This window comes from Chiloscyllium plagiosum, unplaced genomic scaffold (assembly GCF_037043375.1).
Source record: "Chiloscyllium plagiosum isolate Xiang-an unplaced genomic scaffold, Cpla_swu_hap1 HiC_scaffold_53X, whole genome shotgun sequence".
NCBI classification, from domain to species: Eukaryota; Metazoa; Chordata; class Chondrichthyes; order Orectolobiformes; family Hemiscylliidae; genus Chiloscyllium; species Chiloscyllium plagiosum.
The window spans coordinates 20,800,584-20,820,319 of record NW_028270191.1 but is presented as its reverse complement, the minus strand read 5'-3'; the positions used below and the strand labels follow the sequence as shown (position 1 = coordinate 20,820,319).

At 48.5% G+C, this 19,736-nt stretch overlaps 1 protein-coding gene and 1 pseudogene across 1 annotated transcript; both read right to left on the bottom strand.

Annotated features, from left to right (window-relative positions):
- Nucleotides 1–3,869: 3,869 nt before the first annotated feature.
- Nucleotides 3,870–6,776, bottom strand: LOC148134673 (keratin, type II cytoskeletal 8-like). The gene is made up of 8 exons (XM_087985487.1): nt 6,658–6,776; nt 6,242–6,302; nt 6,056–6,151; nt 5,770–5,934; nt 5,556–5,681; nt 4,966–5,186; nt 4,496–4,545; nt 3,870–4,018 (listed from the first exon to the last, which is right to left on the bottom strand). The coding sequence occupies exons 1-8, from the start codon at nt 6,774–6,776 to the stop codon at nt 3,870–3,872; spliced, it is 987 nt and encodes a 328-aa protein (XP_087841613.1).
- Nucleotides 6,633–11,901, bottom strand: LOC148134672 (uncharacterized; annotated as a pseudogene).
- Nucleotides 11,902–19,736: the final 7,835 nt, after the last annotated feature.

Here is a 19,736-nt window from a genome sequence, read left to right as displayed (position 1 = left end):
GTACTGCGTGGTTTTCAGTGAGAGTGTACTGTATGGTGTCAGTGATCGTGTACTGGGTGGTGTCAGTGAGTATGTACTGAGTGGTGTCAGTGAGGGTGTATTGCGTGGTGTCAGCCAGCATGTACTGAATGGTGTCAGTGAGTGTGAACTGAATGGTGTCAGTGAGTGTGTACTGAGTGGTGTCAGTGAGAAGGTGCTGACTGGTGTCAGTGATTGTGTACTGTGTGGTGTTAGTGAGTGTGTACTGAATGGTGTCAGTGAGCGTGTACTGAGTGGTGTCAGTGGGAGGGTGCTGACTGGTGTCAGTGATTGTGCACTGTGTGGTGTTCATGAGTGTGTACTGAATGGTGTCAGTGAGTGTGTACTGACTGGTGTCAGTGATTGTGTACTGAGTGGTGTCAGTGAGAGGGTGCTGAGTGGTGTCAGTGAGTGTGTACTGGGTGGTGTCAGTGAGTGTGTACTGCGTGGTGTCAGTGAGTGTGTACTGTGTGGTGTCAGTGATTGTGTACTGAGTGGTGTCAGTGAATGTGTACTGAGTGGTGTCAGTGAGAGGGTACTGGGTGGTGTCAGTCAGTGTGTACTGAGTGGTGTCAGTGAGTGTGTACTGAGTGGTGTCAGTGATTGTGTACTGCGTGGTGTCAGTGAGTGTGTACTGGGTGGTGTCAGTGATTGTGTACTGCGTGGTGTCAGTGAGTGTGTACTGAGTGGTGTCAGTGAGTGTGTACTGGGTGGTGTCAGTGAGCGTGTACTGAGTGGTGTCAGTGATTGTGTACTGAGTGGTGTCAGTGATTGTGTACTGAGTGGTGTCAGTGAGAGGGTGCTGAGTGGTGTCAGTGAGTGTGTACTGGGTGGTGTCAGTGAGTGTGTACTGCGTGGTGTCAGTGAGTGTGTACTGTGTGGTGTCAGTGATTGTGTACTGAGTGGTGTCAGTGAATGTGTACTGAGTGGTGTCAGTGAGAGGGTACTGCGCGGTGTCAGTCAGTGTGTACTGAGTGGTGTCAGTGAGTGTGTACTGGGTGGTGTCAGTGATTGTGTACTGCGTGGTGTCAGTGAGTGTGTACTGGGTGGTGTCAGTGATTGTGTACTGCGTGGTGTCAGTGAGTGTGTACTGAGTGGTGTCAGTGAGTGTGTACTGGGTGGTGTCAGTGAGCGTGTACTGAGTGGTGTCAGTGATTGTGTACTGAGTGGTGTCAGTGATTGTGTACTGAGTGGTGTCAGTGAGTGTGTACTGCGCGGTGTCAGTCAGTGTGTACTGAGTGGTGTCAGTGAGTGTGTACTGAATGATGTCAGTGATTGGGTACTGAGTGGTGACAGTGAGTGTGCACTGAGTGGTGTCAGTGAGTGTGTACTGAGTGGTGTCGGTGATTGTGTACTGCGTGGTGTCAGTGAGTGTGTACTGAGTGGTGTCAGTGAGAGGGTGCTGAGTGGTGTCAGTGAGCGTGTTCTGTGTGGTGTCAGTGTGTGTGTACTGTGTGGTGTCAGTGAGTGTGTACTGAGTGGTGTCAGTGAGTGTCTACTGCGTGGTATCAGTGAGTGTGTACTGTCTGGTGTCAGTTATTGTGTATGGAATGTTGTCAGTGAGTGTGTACTGCGCGGTGTCAGTGAGTGTGTACTGTGTGGTGTCAGTGATTGTGTACTGAGTGGTGTCAGTGAGTGTCTACAGGGTGGTGTCAGTGATTGTGTACTGGGTGGTGTCAGTGAGTGTGTACTGAGTGGTGTCAGTGAATGTGTACTGAGTAGTGTCAGTGAGAGGGTGCTGAGTGGTGTCAGTGAGTGTGTACTGTGTGGTGTTTGTGATTGTGTACTGAGTGGTGTCAGTGAGTGTGTACTACGTGGTGTCAGTCAGTGTGTACTGAGTGGTTTCAGTGAGTGTGTACTGAATGGTGTCAGTGATTGTGGACTGAGTGGTGCCAGTGAGTGTGTGCTGAGTAGTGTCAGTGAGTGTGCACTGAGCGGTGTCAGTGAGTGTGTACTGAGTGGTGTCAGTGAGAGGGTGCTGAGTGGTGTCAGTGAGCGTGTACTGAGTGGTGTCAGTGAGTGTGTACTGAGTGGTGTCAGTGATTGTGTACTGCGTGGTGTCAGTGAGTGTGTCCTGAATGGTGTCAGTGATTGTGTACTGTGTGGTGTCAGTGAGTGTGTACTGGGTGGTGTCAGTGAGTGTGTACTGAGTGGTGTCAGTGATTGTGTACTGAGTGGTGTCAGTGAGTGTGTACTGAGTGGTGTCAGTGAGTGTGTACTGGGTGGTGTCAGTGATCATGTACTGAGTGGTGTCAGTGAGTGAGTACTGTATGGTGTCAGTGAGTGTGTACTGAGTGGTGTCAGTGAGTGTGTACTGGGTGGTATCAGTGATTGTGTACTGAGTGGTGTCAGTGAGTGTGCACTGGGTGGTGTCAGTGAGCGTGTACTGAGTGGTGTCAGGGAGAGGGTGCTGAGTGGTGCCAGTCAGTGTGTACTGGGTGGTGCCTGTGAGTGTGTACTGTGCGGTGTCAGTGAATGTGTACTGAGTGGTGTCAGTGAGTGTGCACTGAGTGGTACCAGTGAATGTGTACTGTGGTGTCAGTGAGTGTGTACTGAGTGGTGTCAGTGAATGTGCACTGTGGTGCCAGTGAGTGTGTGCTAAATGGTGCCTGTGAGTGTGTACTGAGTGGTTTTAGTGATTGTGCACTGCGTGGTCATTTTAAGAATTTATTTTGTTCTGTTTCATTTTGGCGAGGTGGGAAGGCAGAGGTCTCGAGCTGAGTATTGAAGATCACTTGAGGAATCAGCTTGGGAGGTTTTTTTTTCTGAAGAAAAGCCTGAATAGGTGTGTCCAGCTCTCACAGGACCAGATATCTGGGTTTTCGATTTTTTTTCAGTAATATCGGAACCGATTGTGTCCTGAACATAGTTGGAAGCTTCAGTGAATGTCTCCTGGCTGCCACTCTCTCTGAATTTCCCTTTCATGTTTCTCTTCCTCCTGAGTTGCAGAAGTGCGTGCGTGAATCAGTGTCTGATTTTTTCTATTTGCCAGGGAGTGCTGTTTGTGGGATGTTGCTATAACTGAACAGTTAATTAGTAATAGTTACTGTACCTATTATCCTATTAAGTTTTCCAATCAAGTTAAGTCATTCTAAGTTTGTCTTTCTTTGATTGTATTTAAATACAGCTTAACATTAAGTCGTTCGACAATTCGCATTGCATCTGGAACAGATGTTTTACATTCACCGTTATAATAAGAACAAGTTCGAGTCTAGGCTACCTTCTTCAAATATTTTGAGGGGAGCGGGTCGAGTCCATAACAATGGTTTCAGTGATGTTGTACTGAATAGTTTCAGTGATTATGTATTTGTGCTGTCAGTTGATGTACAAAATACAGTGTCATCTTTCTAAATATCGTAATATTTCTTGAAAGTTAATGGTATAGGAATGGATAGTTCTTGAATTTCACAACTAAGGACGAAAATTGTTCTTTTTGTTAACTTAATAATGTGCTGTTCAAAAAGCAATCCAGATGTGCTGATTAGACGTTTATTGAGTAGGACAGAAAAAGTAAATCCCCAATACAATGTTGTACATAATATCGAAACAGAGTTCAACAGCAAAAGACTGGCTTTAGTTCCCCATTTTAAAGATACCAACAAAGATAGCATGAGTTACTTGACTGCTTTTCCCACAAACCCAAACCTTTACAAAGTTTACTTTCTTTGGTGCACTGGTTAAGATGTCAATGTTAACTTCATGTCAAAAAACTATGAAATGTGAACAGATGAACTAAGATGTTCTGAAGAGCAGACATGAAGTGAATCCAAACATATTAACCACTGCACTAAATGCAGTACTTAGGGGATGTATAACCTCTGACAATGAACTGCTTTGAGAGACTGTTGGTTTTAAATGAACCCTTGTTGACTCAGTCCTGTGCTCTTCATTTGATATGAAGTTTGTCCACTCGACATCGATCTGTTACTCACACCTAAATTCAGCGAGGTCTGAAAGGCAGATGATCCACCTCCAAAGCCCATGCCCTGCTGCATACCGCCTGGAAAAGGGGACAGAGTAAAAATAAACTTGTCGTATTATCTGGGTGTTACAATTTAAAAGAACAATTGCAACATGAAAGATGACTACAATTCACAGCGTATCTTTAGTGAAGTACGATAGCCCAAGATGTTTTGCAGGAGCTTAATCAAAGAAACAATTTCCACCTTGAAATCTACCAGGACGATGAGAAAAAGGTGGCGGAAAATCTAGTTTGTGGAGAAGGAGACAGAGAAGGGAGAGAGAAGGGAGGAGTGATGGAAGCTAGTCCTAAACATTGAAAGCTGGTGTGGTGATGTAAATCAGGGATGTTAAATAGGATGGCAAAGGGTGGAGATTCGGCACCATTTTGCAAAGTCAAATGGTGAAAGCATCAGGTTTGTGAGGTGGGGAGTGATGATGGCTGATTGGAATGGAGCTGGGCAGATACTGAGGAGAAAGAATCATCGACCTTCACTCAGAACAGACATTCTCTTACCTTGGCTCTGTACTTGCTGGATGTTGAGGGTTTTTACCCCACTTGCCATCCTGTTGAGAAAGGAAACATTCTCAGATTATAGCGGACAATGACAGGAAATCACAGTCAGACTTCCCTCTGTTTCCTCAGGTATCTCCCTCTCCCAGGGACACTGACATCTCCTGGGCTACACTTCTGAATGGGCACAGTCAGGCTCCTTGCCCTCGGGCAAAGTGCCCAGTCGTTCCTGTTGCCACAGGTAGTAGGTGACAGCAAGCTATTGGAGGGTGAGGAGTGGGGGTCCTGACCTTTCAGTGGAACCTGGAGGTCAGTCACTGATTACAGAACCACCTTCACATTCACACTGCCTGTATTCCATCCCATTCCATTCTCAGGGATCACAGCTACCAGTCAACTGCAAGTGCAGACTGGAATTTGCCTGCACAGCACTCAATGTGATGGCTGCGATTAGCAACTAGCCCTTATCTTACCTCGTCTCTTCTGTCTCCAGTAGTTTCATGTAGGTGCCAATTTCAATGTCCAGTGCAAGCTTGATGCTCATCAGCCGTTCGTATTCCTTGCATTGTGCGGAAAGCTCTTGCTGAGCTTGGAGGATGGCGTTTTCCAGATCCGAAATCCGACATTTACATTCTTTCAGAGACATCTCACCGCGGTCCTCCGCTTCCCGGATCGCTTCCTCCAGTCTCACACGCTGAGGAACATCAATATTCATTTGGTCAGTTCCTTCAGTGTTTGAGGCTCAGCCCCAGTGCTCCGAGCGAGACTTTGGCAAAAAAAAAGGCTCGCCCTCCTCCCCATGATTTGGGAAAAGCGGGACGGTGTGGATTGCAGACTGACCAGCAACACATTCCCATCGGGAAAGACAACCGGGAGCCCCCCAGGCGGTTAGAAATGGACCGCATTCAGCCGACCCTTCAATCGCTTCTGAACGAATTATTGCTTTTTGGATCGTGTGAGACAGGGAGAGAAGCCAGAAAAGACGGAGAGACAGACAGGGAGAGAGAGAGAGGTGTTTAAAAGTGTTTTTCAGTGTTCAGTTTGATTTTAGACTTGTGCGTACCTCTTTTTTCAGGTTATCAATGTCTGCATTCATTCTCCGGATCTGATCTGTTGTCTGCTTTATCTCTACCTTCAGCGCATTGATATCATCGCCACCTTGTCCAGCCGCCATGGACAGTTCCTGCATCTGCAAACAGATATTGAGAACGAGTTAGTCCCACAGTTCACGCTCCTGCCCGAGTCAGAAAGATGGGCCAAAGAATAGGAACCTTCACCTTGGTCCGTTTCCAAACTTCCGCATCTTCGCGGCTTTGCTGGGCACAAGCTTCATACTGTTTCCTGGCGATGTCCAACAGCTCCTGCACATTGAGCTTCGGCCCACCCTCCAATTGCACGTTGACACATGTATTCTGAATCTGGGCCTGGAGCTCCCGGAGTTCCTACAGGGCACGGGGAGAAAGATTGGAAGGTGATTGGAAACCATTCGGGCTACATTGCATGAGACTTGAATGGACAAAAGATTGGCAAAAGGACAGCTGGTGAGGCAAGGCACATATTTACCTCGTCATAGATAGTCCGCAGGAATTCAATTTCATCGGTCAGGGCTTCCAGCTTCGCTTCCAGCTCCACCTTGCTCATGTACGAGTCATCGACATCCTAAAGAGCACAGGGAGAAAATACTTGGATCAAACTGACCAAAGGTGCCCGCAAACGGAGAACTGGAGCGTGTGGCTTTGTAACATTCACCTTCTTGACCAGGACAAACTCATTTTCCATTTCTGTGCGCTTGTTGATTTCATCTTCGTATCTGGAATGAAAGAGATTGTTTTACCGAGGCTCAAGTCTTTCTGGCCCGTCCCTATCACAGTCCCTGTTTGTCTCAGTCTCCGTTATTCTTCGCCTCCCCCTCCCGCCACCAACTAGACCCTGTCAAACCAGGTTCTGAGCTGGATCAGTCCCTCTGCCGGTGTTTCCCAGACAGTAACAGCCCGGCCGTGTGCAGTTCAGTGGCGCCGACAGAGCAACGCTGCGGCCCGTTCCCTCAGCTCACATTGTGGCCGTTTGTCAAAGTGATCTCATTCTGCAGCTGGGATTTGGTTTCGTTCCGATAGGAAACCGCCTCCGAAGCGATACGGGACCAAGTCCGGCAGCAGCTCACTGACCTGCCCTTGTAGTCCTCGACCAGCCCTTGCATTTGGAGCAGTTCAGCATCGAACCTCTCCTTCTCCTTGCGAAGCGTGTCCAGTTGGTTCCTCAGATTCTCAATGTAGGACTGGAACATGCTCTCGATGTTGGATTTGTATTCGCCTTGATCCTGCAGAAGTTTCAGTTTGATACTCAGCTGAGTATTGACCTGTTCCAAGTGCCGAACCTGGCGGGGTGAGATGGACAGACAGTTAAGACAAGAGAGGAAAGACACAGAGAACCCAGTTTAGAGACCCACCTGCCTGGACCCCACTGAGCATTACCCTGGGAAGGAAATCAACGAATTGGTCGTTGAGTCCCTGGAGCTGCTGGCTCTCCTGCAGGCGGACAACGTTCTGACTGGTGTCGATTTGGGGTAAAGGCGCGTTCAGGTCCAGGGCAGCGGTTCTCTGGATCAGCCCCTGAGAACTCATTCCCCCGAAGCCCATCCTGCCGGAGCCCCCTCCTATTAGACTCATTCTGCTGCTGCCGATGCCGGACATCCGAGAGCCAGTGGAGAATCTGGAGGCTGACATCCTCTGGGTTGGTCCCAGGACGACACTTTGGGCGCGCCGGGATGTCTGAAAACTCCCTCCGCCTCCCAACCGATTGAAGCCGGCGGAAAACCCGGATCCATGCATGCTCCCTCTAGTTCCTATCCCTCCGCTCTTCCTGCTGCTGCTGCTGCTGGTGGTGATGATGGTTTGCGATGTCATTTCGAGGTTGTTCAGGGGGTGGACAGAAACAGAGACCCACACTCAGAGAGAGAGAGAGAGAGAGCACACTCCGAAACTGAACGGCTCGGTGGGGCTGAGGGCTGACTCGGCTGCTTTTATGTCCCAGTGGATGTGTGAGGGGGCTGGCCAAGGGACTGACAGCTGACAAGGAGCCGCCCACAATGGAGCAGCCGACAGAGGGAAGGAACAAGCCGCCACCCTGTGCCCCCGGGGCTGGGAAGGGGGAGGGGGAACGGGTCCGCTTGGGGGGAGCCCAGCCTCTCTCCCTCTCTCTCTCTCTCCTCCCAGAGACAACGCCCACTCTGTGTCATCAGCTGTCTCAGGCCTTTCCTCAACTCGGCAGTGTGTGCTGCTAGCCCAGTCCCCTCCTGAACGGTCACCCATTCTCCCCCCGCCCCCCATTGCCCACACCAAAAGTCCGTGTTCACTCAATGCCCGGGACCACCCAGATCCAAGGGGGGCTCGCACTCCTCTCCATGTTATGACACTCCTTCTGGCCCAATACCCACTTTGGCCTCTCCCTGTCTGGGCTCCCTCCAACCCTCAGAGACTCTGTGCATCCCTCCACCTCCGCCCGCTTTGAACATTTGCAAGTTGATCCGCCCAACCAGAGGCTGCCTTTTCGCGACAAATGTGTCTTTATTGCTTAAAACGTTGCGTCTTTGAGCGGATTTCTGATGTTGAAATTATGAATTGAAGTTGTAGGTGAGCCTTGCTGACAAAGTTCGAGGACTGAGCTGTTTTGGTGCTTGTTCGGGTTGACAGGATGCAGAGAGAGCAGAGTGTGACAGGCGTTTGGAAGAACCCTCTTTCCACAGACACACAGTTCCTGAGGATTGTGTTCTAGAGGCTCCACCAACTGGTCAAATGGGCGAATTGACGAGAGCTTCCAGCGCCCATTGTTCCCCAGCCAGCATCAATTGTAAACGTTGCAGTTCAGTGGTAATGTCCCTACCTCTGAGCCAGTCTCACTTGCTCTGGAGTTGCGTCACAATGTCTGCTAGAAGCTCGATTGATAGATTTGGGGAACCAATACTTTCGAAAGGGTTCAAATGAAAACAAAAGCGTCCATTTTTGGTGATTCATTCACGAGGGAACGGAATCACCAGCAAGGCCAGCAGTTACTGGGTGCTGAGCTACTCCCTTGTAGTGCTTCAGACACCCCAGGTCGGAATGTATTTCTGGGTGATCTATTTACATTTCTAGACAATGGTGTTATCCAGGAGAATGGCAGTGCAGGAGTCAGGGATGATAGTGACCTATTGTTCATGGGGGGAATTCATAGAAGGAATCCTTCCTATTCCTTTTCTCCAAATTTCATTCCGTCATCAGTGCCCAGCCCAAAACTGGGTCCTTCACTCGTGGTCTGCTGATGTCTCATCCTGAACCATTTTCTTGACAGTGAGTCAGTGGTGGTTTGCCACTGGCTTACATTGTCAGGGGCAGGATGAGTAGACAGGTGCAAACCCACCCCCAGCCCAAATGAAGTTGTGCTGTTGCTATTACTTGGCAGCACACAGCAGCCATCTCGCCAACTAGCACCCTGTCCCTTTGGAATTTCACCTTCTGCCAAAGTAACTTTGTCAGAAGAACTGCATGACATACTCGGGAAGAAATGTTCTGGAAAGTTCATCCCAATCTGCTCCAGCGCTGTCCAGGAAATCACATGCACGAAGTGGAAACCCATTCTGTATCATGCAATTTGGGTCCCGATTTCACAGGAAGGTCGGGAAAAGGCGAGCAGCCCAGCATTCAATCTTTTCTTCCTCTATTCATGTTTAAACCTGTGCTCCTCTCCTCTGCCTCCCAATGACCCGTTCAAGTAGAATAAAGTCTGAACCTTTCAGTACAGTTTCTATCTTTAGTGAGTCACTTGTGAGTCTTCTACCTCTGCACTCCACCAAGGAAGTGTCAGTCTGCCACCCGGAAATGAACGAACTCGCCGTTTTTATCAATCAATGAGATTGGAGCGCACTTGGTCGCTGAGTGCAGCTTGCAACAGAATCTGAACCGAGGAGTTTGGTGAATAACGGAGTTTATTGAGGGGTGAGGTGTTGCTTTTTGTCTGACTTGGTCAGCCTCTATGAGAATGAGCAGTGCAAAGTGCATGAGAGGGAACAGAGAGGCCGTGGTAATTGTGCGCTGTGAAACGTTGCACGCTCCCTCTCCCCCACCGCCAATCCCCCATGCAGCCTGAGTAAAATAAAAAGTGACATTGCAGTGAAATGGGTAAGTGATTCATTGTTGAGTATTTTGCTCACAGCTTTTTAAATACAAGAAGTACGATTTTGCAGATGAGACTAAAATAGGCGGGATGGTGGACACTGAGGAAGGTTATCAGAAATTGCAGCAGGACCTTGATCAGCTGGGGAAGTGGGCCCAGGTTAATGCAGATAAGTGTGAGTCTTGCATCTTGGAAAGTCAGATCAAGGTAGGAGTTTCGTGCTGAATGCTGGGGCCTTAAGGAGTGTAGTGGAACAGAGGGACCTTGGAGTTCAGCTGCATGGTTCTCTGAAAGTGGAGACGTAGACTCATAGAGATGTACAGCACGGAAACAGACCCTTCGGTCCAACTCGGCCATGCCGGCCAGATATCCTAACCTCATCTGGGCCCATTTGCCAGCACTTGGCCCATATCCCTCTGAACCCTTCCTATTCATATACCCATCCAGATACCTTTTAAATGCTGTAATTATACCAGCCTCGACCACTTCCTGTGGCAGCTCGTTCCATACACGCACAACCCTCTGCATGAAAAAGCTGCCTCAGCCTGTTCAGCCTCTCCCTATAGTTCAAACTCTCCAACCCTGGCAACATCCTTCTTTTCTGAAGCCGTTCAAGTTTCACAACATCTTTCCGATAGGAGGAGACCAGAATTGGACACAGTATTCCAACAATGGCCTAACCACAGTCCTGTGCAGCTGCAACATGATCTCCCAACTCCTGTACTCAATACTCTGACCAATAAAGGAAAGCATACCAAACGCCTTCTTCACTATCCTATCTACCTGTGACTCTAATTTCAAGGAGCTATGAACCTGTACTCCAAGGTCTCTTTGCTCAGCTACTCTCCCCAGGACCTTACCATTAAGTGTATAAGTCCTGCTCTGATTTGCTTTCCAAAATGCAGCACCTCGCATTTATCTGAATTAATCTCCATCTGCCACTCCTCAGCCCATTGGCCCATCTCATCAAGATCCCATTGTGCTCTGAGATAACCTGCTTAACTGTCCACTGCACCTCCAATTTTGGTGTCATCAGCAAACTTACTAACTATAACACCAGGGTTAACATCCAAATCATTGCTATAAATGACAAAATGTAGTGGACCCACCACCGATCCTTGTGGCACTCCACTGGTCACAGGCCTCCAGTATGAAAAGCAACCTTCCACCACCACCCTCTAACTACTACGTTTGAGCCAGTTCTGTATCCAAATGGCTAGTTCTCCCTGTATTCCATGAGATCTAACCTTGCTGACCAGTCTCCCATGGGGAACCTTATCGAGCGCCGTATTGGAGTACATAGAGATCACATCCACCGCTCTATCAATCCTCTTTGGAGTCACAGGCAGACAGGTCAGTGAAGAAGGTCTTTGGTACACCGGTCTTCATCAGACATGGCTTTGAGTGTAGAAGTCAGGAGGTTAAGTTGCAGTTGTACAGGACATCGGTGAGGACACACTTGGAGTATTATGTTCAGGTTTGGTCACCTTGCTATAGAAACGATGTTATTAAACTTTAAAGAGTGCAGAAGAATTTACAAGGATGTTGCCAGAACACGGCAATCTGATTTATAGGGAGAGGTGGACAAGCTAGGACTCGCCTGTTCCTCGGATGCTGCCTGCCAAGCTGTGCTTTTCCAGCACCACACTTTGTGACTGTGATCTCCAGCATCTGCAGTCCTCAGTTTCTCTCACCTGGCATGAGCTGCCAGCAGAAGTTATTGAGGTAGGTACATTAACAACATTTAAAAGGCATTTGGACCAATACATGAATAGGAAAGGATTAGAAGGATATGGGCCAAGTGCAGGGAAATGGGGTCAGAGTGCATGCGCATTTTGGTCAGCATGGACCAGTTTGGGCCAAATGGCATGTCTCCGCGCTGCACGACTCGATGAAGCTCTATAACTCTCAATGTGTCAGCAGTTGTAAGGCTTCAACAATGTTAGAGTACCTCGCTTCACAGTGGGCAAGAGTTTATTGGGAACAGTAGGGCTTATTATTTACAATAAAAATAAATAAATAAGATGTAATGAAGCCTGTGGGACTTCCTGGCTACCAGTGTGATTCAAGACAAGCACTTTCCTAAAAACAAAATTGTCTAATTGGAAGGTGTGTAATCTGGCTAAAATAATATCACCTTTGGAATTTGGCAAGTTCTGGGCAGTCTCTGATATCAGCCCAGGGGCTTGGGCAAGGTCTGAGCTGCTCAGAGTGGTCACGGTTTGGTTGACCATACTACTGCAGCCTGGAGAGTTGGCCATGGTCAGCCCTGTGAATCCATTGTCATCAATCCAGTGAGAGACAGGAACACGGGAGCAGAGTTGTACAGTATCAGTCACGATGCTGGTTACTCATTGTTCGGGGCTACCCAGCCACGTTGCTGAAGTGGTGCACCATGGTCAATGTGAGGTGTCCATCCACAGACAGTCAAGGGTGGTTGCGGGTATCCAGGGTCCAGTGCCGCAGGAAAAAGGCTCTGGAACATAATCATGATGAGTCCAAACAGAAGAAAAGTGAAAAGGTAATGTGGGACAGCTCACGGTGAAAGTGGGGCGGAGATAGACCACGAAAGGGCTCAGGTCGAATTATCGATGGTGAGCAACAGCCTGACTTCCGAAGAAAGTACCCTCGAAGCTGTCACCTACCAACTGGCTTCATTCCTCCCATTGACCAATCAGACCGTACCCTCTACCTGTGTTCACCTATCACTGCCTCACTACTGCCCCACTCTCTCCACCCAAACCCTCCTCCACACAGACCCTCCCCTTGACCTGCAGCTCCCATTACCCTCACCCCCAGCTACATACCACTGCTGGCATGTTGACCAGATGGGCTTGATGCTATCAGGCCCAGTGTGCAGATGAAGACTCAGATCGACTCACAGAACTCACGGCCCAAAGAGCTTCCACTCTCCTGAAAACCACAAGTGCTCAATGGAAATGAAAATGGTTGTGGCCAGGGCCCATGTAGTTGGAGTAAGTACATTGTGCTGTGAGGGAGATTTCTCTGTGTCCAGGCCATGTGTGACTGTCCAAAGCATTGCACACACACACCCAGACATTGAAGGTGTCATGCAACTGTAACCTCACCTTACATTGTGACCCTGGGCATTTGCCCACTGGGTGCAGCCCAATGACTTACCACAAGCACTCTTGACCATTTCATGACCGATGAGAAGTGAGCCCTAAAACACCCCATGATGTAAAAGCAACGTCAGTGCAGCAGGAGAGAAGCAGCAGAGCTGCCAAAGTGGCATGCAGCAGCGATTTCCCTATTGCCTGTATATGATGCAGCAGTTCCTCACTGCACACCATTCAATATCATGTCGGGATAAGGATGGGTGCTTTCAGGTAGAGACAAAAATACTGCAGATGCTGGAACCCAAGGTAGACAAGCAGGAGGCTGGAAGTGCACACCAAGCCAGGCAGCATCGGGAGGTGGAGAAATGAATGTTTTGGGTCTCACCCTCCCTCAGGACTGAGGGTGGGGATAATGGGAGCTGCAGGTAAAGGGGTGGGGGTGTTTGGGGGAAGGTTTGGGTGGAGAGAGGGGCTGACTGGTGAGGCAGTAATAGGTGAACACAGGTAGAGGGTACGGCCTGATTGATCAATGGGAGAAATGAACCCAGTTGGTAGCCTACAGCCTGGAGGACTCAACATTAAGTTCCTCAATTTCAAATAACCTCCCTCCCCATCCCCCGACTCCGTTCCCAGCCCCTCGCACTTCCTTCCAGTCCTCTAACCGACCTTTCCTTTCAGCTACCAACCGGACTCATTCCTCCCATTGACCAATCAGGGCATACCCTCTACCTGTCTTCACCTATCCTGACCTCACCACTCTGTTCCTCACTCCACCCAAACCCTCCTCCACAGCCCCCTCTTTATCTGCAGCTCCCCTGACCCTCAGGCCCACCCCTGAAGAAGGCTTACACCCGAAATGTTGTCTTCTCCACCTCCTGATGCTGCCTGGCTTGCTGTGTTCTTCCAGCCTCCTAACTGGCTGCCTTGGCTGTTTTCAGCAGCAAATAATTTCCTTTTCTGCCGCGACAGAGACTCGCACCAACAGAGAATTGTGAACATTGAATATGTCATTTCAAATCTGACCCAATGTGCACTCAAAAGATATTCTACATTCTTCCCCTCAAACTAGGTCTCACTGCAGTCCGTGTTTACACAGTTGGGATGGAGGGGACAGTGAGTGTGTACTGAGTGGTGTGAGTGAGTGTGTTCTGAGTGGTGTCAGTGAGTGTGTACTGAGTAGTGTCAGTGAGTGCGCACTGAATGGTGTCAGTGAGAGAGTGCTGAGTGGTGTCGGGGATTGTGTACTGCGTGGTGTCAGTAAGTGTGTACTGAGTGGTGTCAGTGAGAGTGTACTGCGTGGTGTCAGTGATTGTGTACTGAGTGGTGTCAGTGAGCGTACACTGTGTGGTGTCAGTGAGTGTGTACTGGGTGGTGTCAGTGAGTGTGTACTGGGTGGTGTCAGTGAGAGTGTACTGTGTGGTGTCAGGGGTGAGCGTGTACAGCGTGGTGTCAGTGAGTGTGTACTGGGTGGTGTCAGTGAGAGTGTACTGTGTGGTGTCAGTGAGCGTGTACTGAGTGGTGTCAGTGATTGTGTACTGCGTGGTGTCAAGTGATTGTGTACTGAGTGGTGTCAGTGATTGTGTACTGCGTGGTGTCAAGTGATTGTGTACTGAGTGGTGTCAGTGAGCGTGTACTGAGTGGTGACAGTGAGTGTGTACTGCGCGGTGTCAGTGAGTGTGTACTGAGTGGTGTCAGTGAGTTTGTACTGAGTGGTTTCAGTGATTGTGTACTGTGTGGTGTCAGTGAGTGTGTACTGAATGGTGTCAGTGAATGTGTACTGCGCGGTGTCAGTCAGTGTGCACTGCATGGTGTCAGTGAGTGTGTACAGAGTGGTGTCAGTGATTGTGAACTGGGTGGTGTCATTGATTGTGTACTGAGTGATGTCAGTGAGTGTATCCTGAATTGTGTCAGTGACTGAGTGGTGTGAGTGATTGTGTACTGTGTTGTGCCAGTGAGTGTGTACTGAGTGGTTTCAGTGATTGTGTACTGAGTGGTGTCAGTGAGCGTATACTGAGTGGTGTCAGTGAGAGTGTACTGCATGGTGTCAGCCAGCATTTACTGAATGGTGTCAGTGAGTGTGTACTGAATGGTGTCAGTGAGTGTGTACTGAGTGGTGTCAGTCAGAAGGTGCTGACTGGTGTCAGTGATTGTGTACTGTGTGGTGTTCGTGAGTGTGTACTGAATGGTGTCAGTGAGCATGTACTGAGTGGTGTCAGTGGGAGAGTGCTGACTGGTGTCAGTGATTGTGTACTGTGTGGTGTTCATGAGTGTGTATGGAATGGTGTCAGTGAGCGTGTACTGAGTGGTGTCAGTGAGAGGGTGCTGAGTGGTGTCAGTGAGTGTGTACTGTGTGGTGTCAGTGAGTGTGTACTGAGTGGTATCAGTGATTGTGTACTGAGTGGTGTCAGTGAGTGTACACTGTGTGGTGTCAGTGAGTGTGTACTGGGTGGTGTCAGTGAGTGTGTACTGAGTGGTGTCAGTGAGTGTGTACTGTGTGGTGTCAGTGAGCATGTACTGCGTGGTGTCAGTGAGTGTGTACTGGGTGGTGACAGTGATTGTGTACTGCGTGGTGTCAAGTGAGTGTGTACTGAGTGGTTTCAGTGATTGTGTACTGAGTGGTGTCAGTGAGCATGTACTGAGTGGTGTCAGTGAGTGTGTACTGCGCGGTGTCAGTCAGTGTGCACTGCATGGTGTCAGTGAGTGTGTACTGAGTGGTGTCAGTGAGTGTGTACTGAGTGGTTTCAGTGATTGTGTACTGAGTGGTGTCATTGAGTGTGTACTGAGTTGTGTCAGTGAGTGTGTACTGCGCGGTGTCAGTCAGTGTGTCCTGCATGGTGTCAGTGAGTGTGTTCTGAGTGGTTTCAGTGATTGTGTACTGAGTGGTGTCAGTGATTGTGAACTGCGTGGTGTCATTCATTGTGTACTGAGTGGTGTGAGTGAGTGTGTACTGATTTGTGCCAGTGAGTGTGTACTGAGTGGTGTGAGCACGTGTGTACTGACTGGTGTCAGTGAGTGTGTACTGAGTAGTGTCAGTGAGTGTGCACTGAGCGGTGTCAGTGAGTGTGTTCTGAGTGGTGTCGGTGATTGTGTACTGCGTGTTGTCAGCCAGCATGTACTGAATGGTGTCAGTGAGTGTGTACTGAGTGGTGTCAGTGAGAGGGTGCTGACTGGTGTCAGTGATTGTGTACTGTGTGGTGTCATTGAGCGTGTACTGTGTGGTGTGAGTGAGTGTGTACTGGGTGGTGTTAGTGAGTGTGTACTGAGTGGTGTCAGTGAGAGTGTACTGTGTGGTGTCAGTGAGCATGTACTGGGTGGTGTCAGAGAGTGTGTACTGCATGGAGTCAGTGAGCGTGTACTGTGTGGTGTCAGTGAGTGTGCACAGAGTGGTGTGAGTGAGTGTGTACTGAGTGGTGTGAGTGAGAGTGTACTGCGTGGTGTCAGCCAGCATGTACTGAATGCTGTCAGTGAGTGTGTACTGAATGGTGTCAGTGAGTGTGTACTGAGTGGTGTCAGTGAGAAGGTGCTGACTGGTGTCAGTGATTGTGTACTGTGTGGTGTTCATGAGTGTGTTTGGAATGGTGTCAGTGAGTGTGTACTGAGTGGTGTCAGTGAGAGGGTGCTGAGTGGTGTCAGTGAGAGGGTGCTGAGTGGTGTCAGTGAGTGTGTACTGTGTGGTGTCAGTGATTGTGTACTGCGTGGTCTCTGTGATTGTGTACTGAGTGGTGTCAGTGAGCGTACACTGTGTGGTGTCAGTGAGTGTGTACTGCGTGGTGTCAGTGAGTGTGTACTGAGTGGTGTCAGTGAGAGTGTACTGTGTGGTGTCAGTGAGTGTGTACTGAGTGGTGTCAGTGAGTGTGTACTGGGTGGTGTCAGTGAGAGTGTACTGTGTGGTGTCAGTGAGCGTGTACTGCATGGTGTCAGTGAGTGTGTACTGGGTGATGTCAGTGAGAGTGTACTGTGTGGTGTCAATGAGTGTGTACTGGGTGGTGTCAGCGATTGTGTACTGTGTGGTGTCAGTGAGCGTGTACTGAGTGGTGTCAGTGAGTGTGTACTGCGCGGTGTCAGTGAGTGTGTACTGAGTGGTGTCAGTGAGTGTGTACTGCGTGGTTTCAGTGATTGTGTACTGAGTGGTGTCAGTGAGTGTGTACTGAGTTGTGTCAGTGAGTGTGTACTGCGCGGTGTCAGTCAATGTGTACTGAGTGGTGCCAGTGAGTATGTACTGAGTGGTGCCAGTGAATGTGTACTGAGTGGTGTCAGTGGGTGTGTACTGTGGTGTCAGTGAATGTGTACTGTGGTGTCAATGAGTGTGTACTGTGTGGAGTCAGTGAGCGTGTACTGTGTGGTGTCAGTGAGTGTGTACAGAGTGGTGTCAGTGAGTGTGTACTGCATGGCGTCAGTGAGTGTGTACTGTGTGTTGCCAGTGAGTGTGTACTGAGTGCTGCCAGTGAATGTGTACTGTGGTGTCAGTGAGTGTGTACTAAATGGTGCCTGTGAGTGTGTACTGAGTGGTGTCAGTGATTGTGTACTGCGTGGTGTCAGTGAGTGTGTACTGTATGGTGTCAGTGAGTGTGTACTGATTGGTGTCAGTGAGTGTGTACTGGGTGGTGTCAGTGATTGTGTACTGAGTGGTGTCAGTGAGTGTGAACTGAGTGGTGTCAGTGAGCGTGTACTGGGTGGTGTCAGTCAGCGTGTACTGAGTGGTGTCAGTGAGAGGGTGCTGAGTGGTATCAGTGAGTGTGTACTGTGTGGTGTTAGTGATTGTGTACTGGGTGGTGTCAGTGAGTGTGTACTGCGCGGTGTCAGTCAGTGTGTACTGAGTGGTTTCAGTGAGTGTGTACTGAATGGTGTCAGTGATTGTGTACTGCGTGGTGTCAGTGAGTGTGTCCTGAATGGTGTCAGTGATTGTGTACTGTGTGGTGTCAGTGAGTGTGTACTGGGTGGTGTCAATGAGTGTGTACTGAGTGGTGTCAGTGATTGTGTACTGAGTTGTGTCAGTGAGAGGGTGCTGAGTGGTGTCAGTGAGATGGTGCTGAGTGGTGTCAGTGAGCGTGTACTGAGTGGTGTCAGTGAGTGTGTACTGAGTGGTGTCAGTGAGTGTGTACTGAGTGGTGTCAGTGATTGTGTACTGCGTGGTGTCAGTGAGTGTGTCCTGAATGGCGTCAGTGATTGTGTACTGTGTGGTGTCAGTGAGTGTGTACTGGATGGTGTCAGTGAGTGTGTACTGAGTGGTGTCAGTGATTGTGTACTGAGTGGTGTCAGTGAATGTGTACTGAGTGGTGTCAGTGAGTGTGTACTGTATGGTGTCAGTGAGTGTGTACTGAGTGGTGTCAGTGAGTGTGTACTGGGTGGTGTCAGTGATTGTGTACTTAGTGGTTTCAGTGAGTGTGGACTGAGTGGTGTCAGTGAGTGTGTACTGGGTGGTGTCAGTGAGCGTGTACTGAGTGGTGTCAGGGAGAGGGTGCTGGGTGGTGCCAGTGTGTGTGTACTGGGTGGTGCCTGTGAGTGTGTACTGTGTGTTGTCAGTGAATGTGTACTGAGTGGTGTCAATGAGTGTGCACTGTGGTGTCAGTGAATGTGTACTGTGGTGCCCGTGAGTGTGTACTAAATGGTGCCCGTGAGTGTCTACTGAGTGGTTTCAGTGATTGTGCACTGCGTGGTCATTTTAAGAATTTATTTTGTTCTGTTTCATTTTGGAGAGGTGGCAAGGCAAGGGTCTCGAGCTGAGTATTGAAGATCACTTGAGTAATCAGCTTGGGAGGTTTTTTTTTCTGAAGAAAAGCCTGAATAGGTGTGTCCAGCTCTCACAGGTCCAGATATCTGGGTTATCGATTTTTTTTCAGTAATATCAGAACCTATTGTGTCCTGAACATAGTTGGAAGCTTCAGTGAATGTCTCCTGGCTGCCACTCTCTCTGAATTTCCCATTAATGTTTCTCTTCCTCCTGAGTTGCAGAAGTGCATGCATGAATTAGTGTCTGATTTTTTCTTTTTGCCAGGGAGTGCTGTTTGTGGGATGTTGCTATAACTGAACAGTTAATTAGTAATAGTTACTGTACCTATTATCCTATTAAGTTTTCCAATCAAGTTAAATCATTCTAAGTTTGTCTTTCTTTGATTGTATTTTAACTACAGATTAACATTAAGTCGTTTGACAATTCGCATTGCATCTGGAACAGATGTTTTACATTCACCGTTATAATAAGAACAAGTTCGAGTCTAGGCTACCTTCTTAAAATATTTTGAGGGGAGCGGTTCGAGTCCATAACAATAGTTTCAGTGATGATGTATTTGTGCTGTCAGTTGATGTACAAAATACAGTGTCATCTTTCTAAATATCGTAATATTTCTTGAAAGTTAATGGTATAGGAATGGATAGTTCTTGAATTTCACAACTAAGGATGAAAATTGTTCTTTTTGTGAACTTAATAATGTGCTGTTCAAAAACTAATCCAGATGTGCTGATTAGACGTTTATTGAGTAGGACAGAAAAAGTAAATCCCCAATACAATGTTGTACATAATATCGAAAGAGAGTTCAACAGCAAAAGCCTGGCTTTAGTTCCCCATTTTAAAGATACCAACAAAGATAGCATGAGTTACTTGACTGCTTTTCCCACAAACCCAAACCTTTACAAAGTTTACTTTCTTTGGTGCACTGGTTAAGATGTCAATGTTAACTTCATGTCAAAAAACTATGAAATGTGAACAGATTTACTAAGATGTTCTGAAAAGCAGACATGAAGTGAATCCAAACATATTAACCACTGCACTAAATGCAGTACTTAGGGGATGTATAACCTCTGACAATGAACTGCTTTGAGAGACTGTTGGTTTTAAATGAACCCTTGTTGACTCAGTCCTGTGCTCTTCATTTGATATGAAGTTTGTCCACTCGACATCGATCTGTTACTCACACCTAAATTCAGCGAGGTCTGAAAGGCAGATGATCCACCTCCAAAGCCCACGCCCTGCTGCATACCGCCTGGAAAAGGGGACAGAGTAAAAATAAACTTGTCGT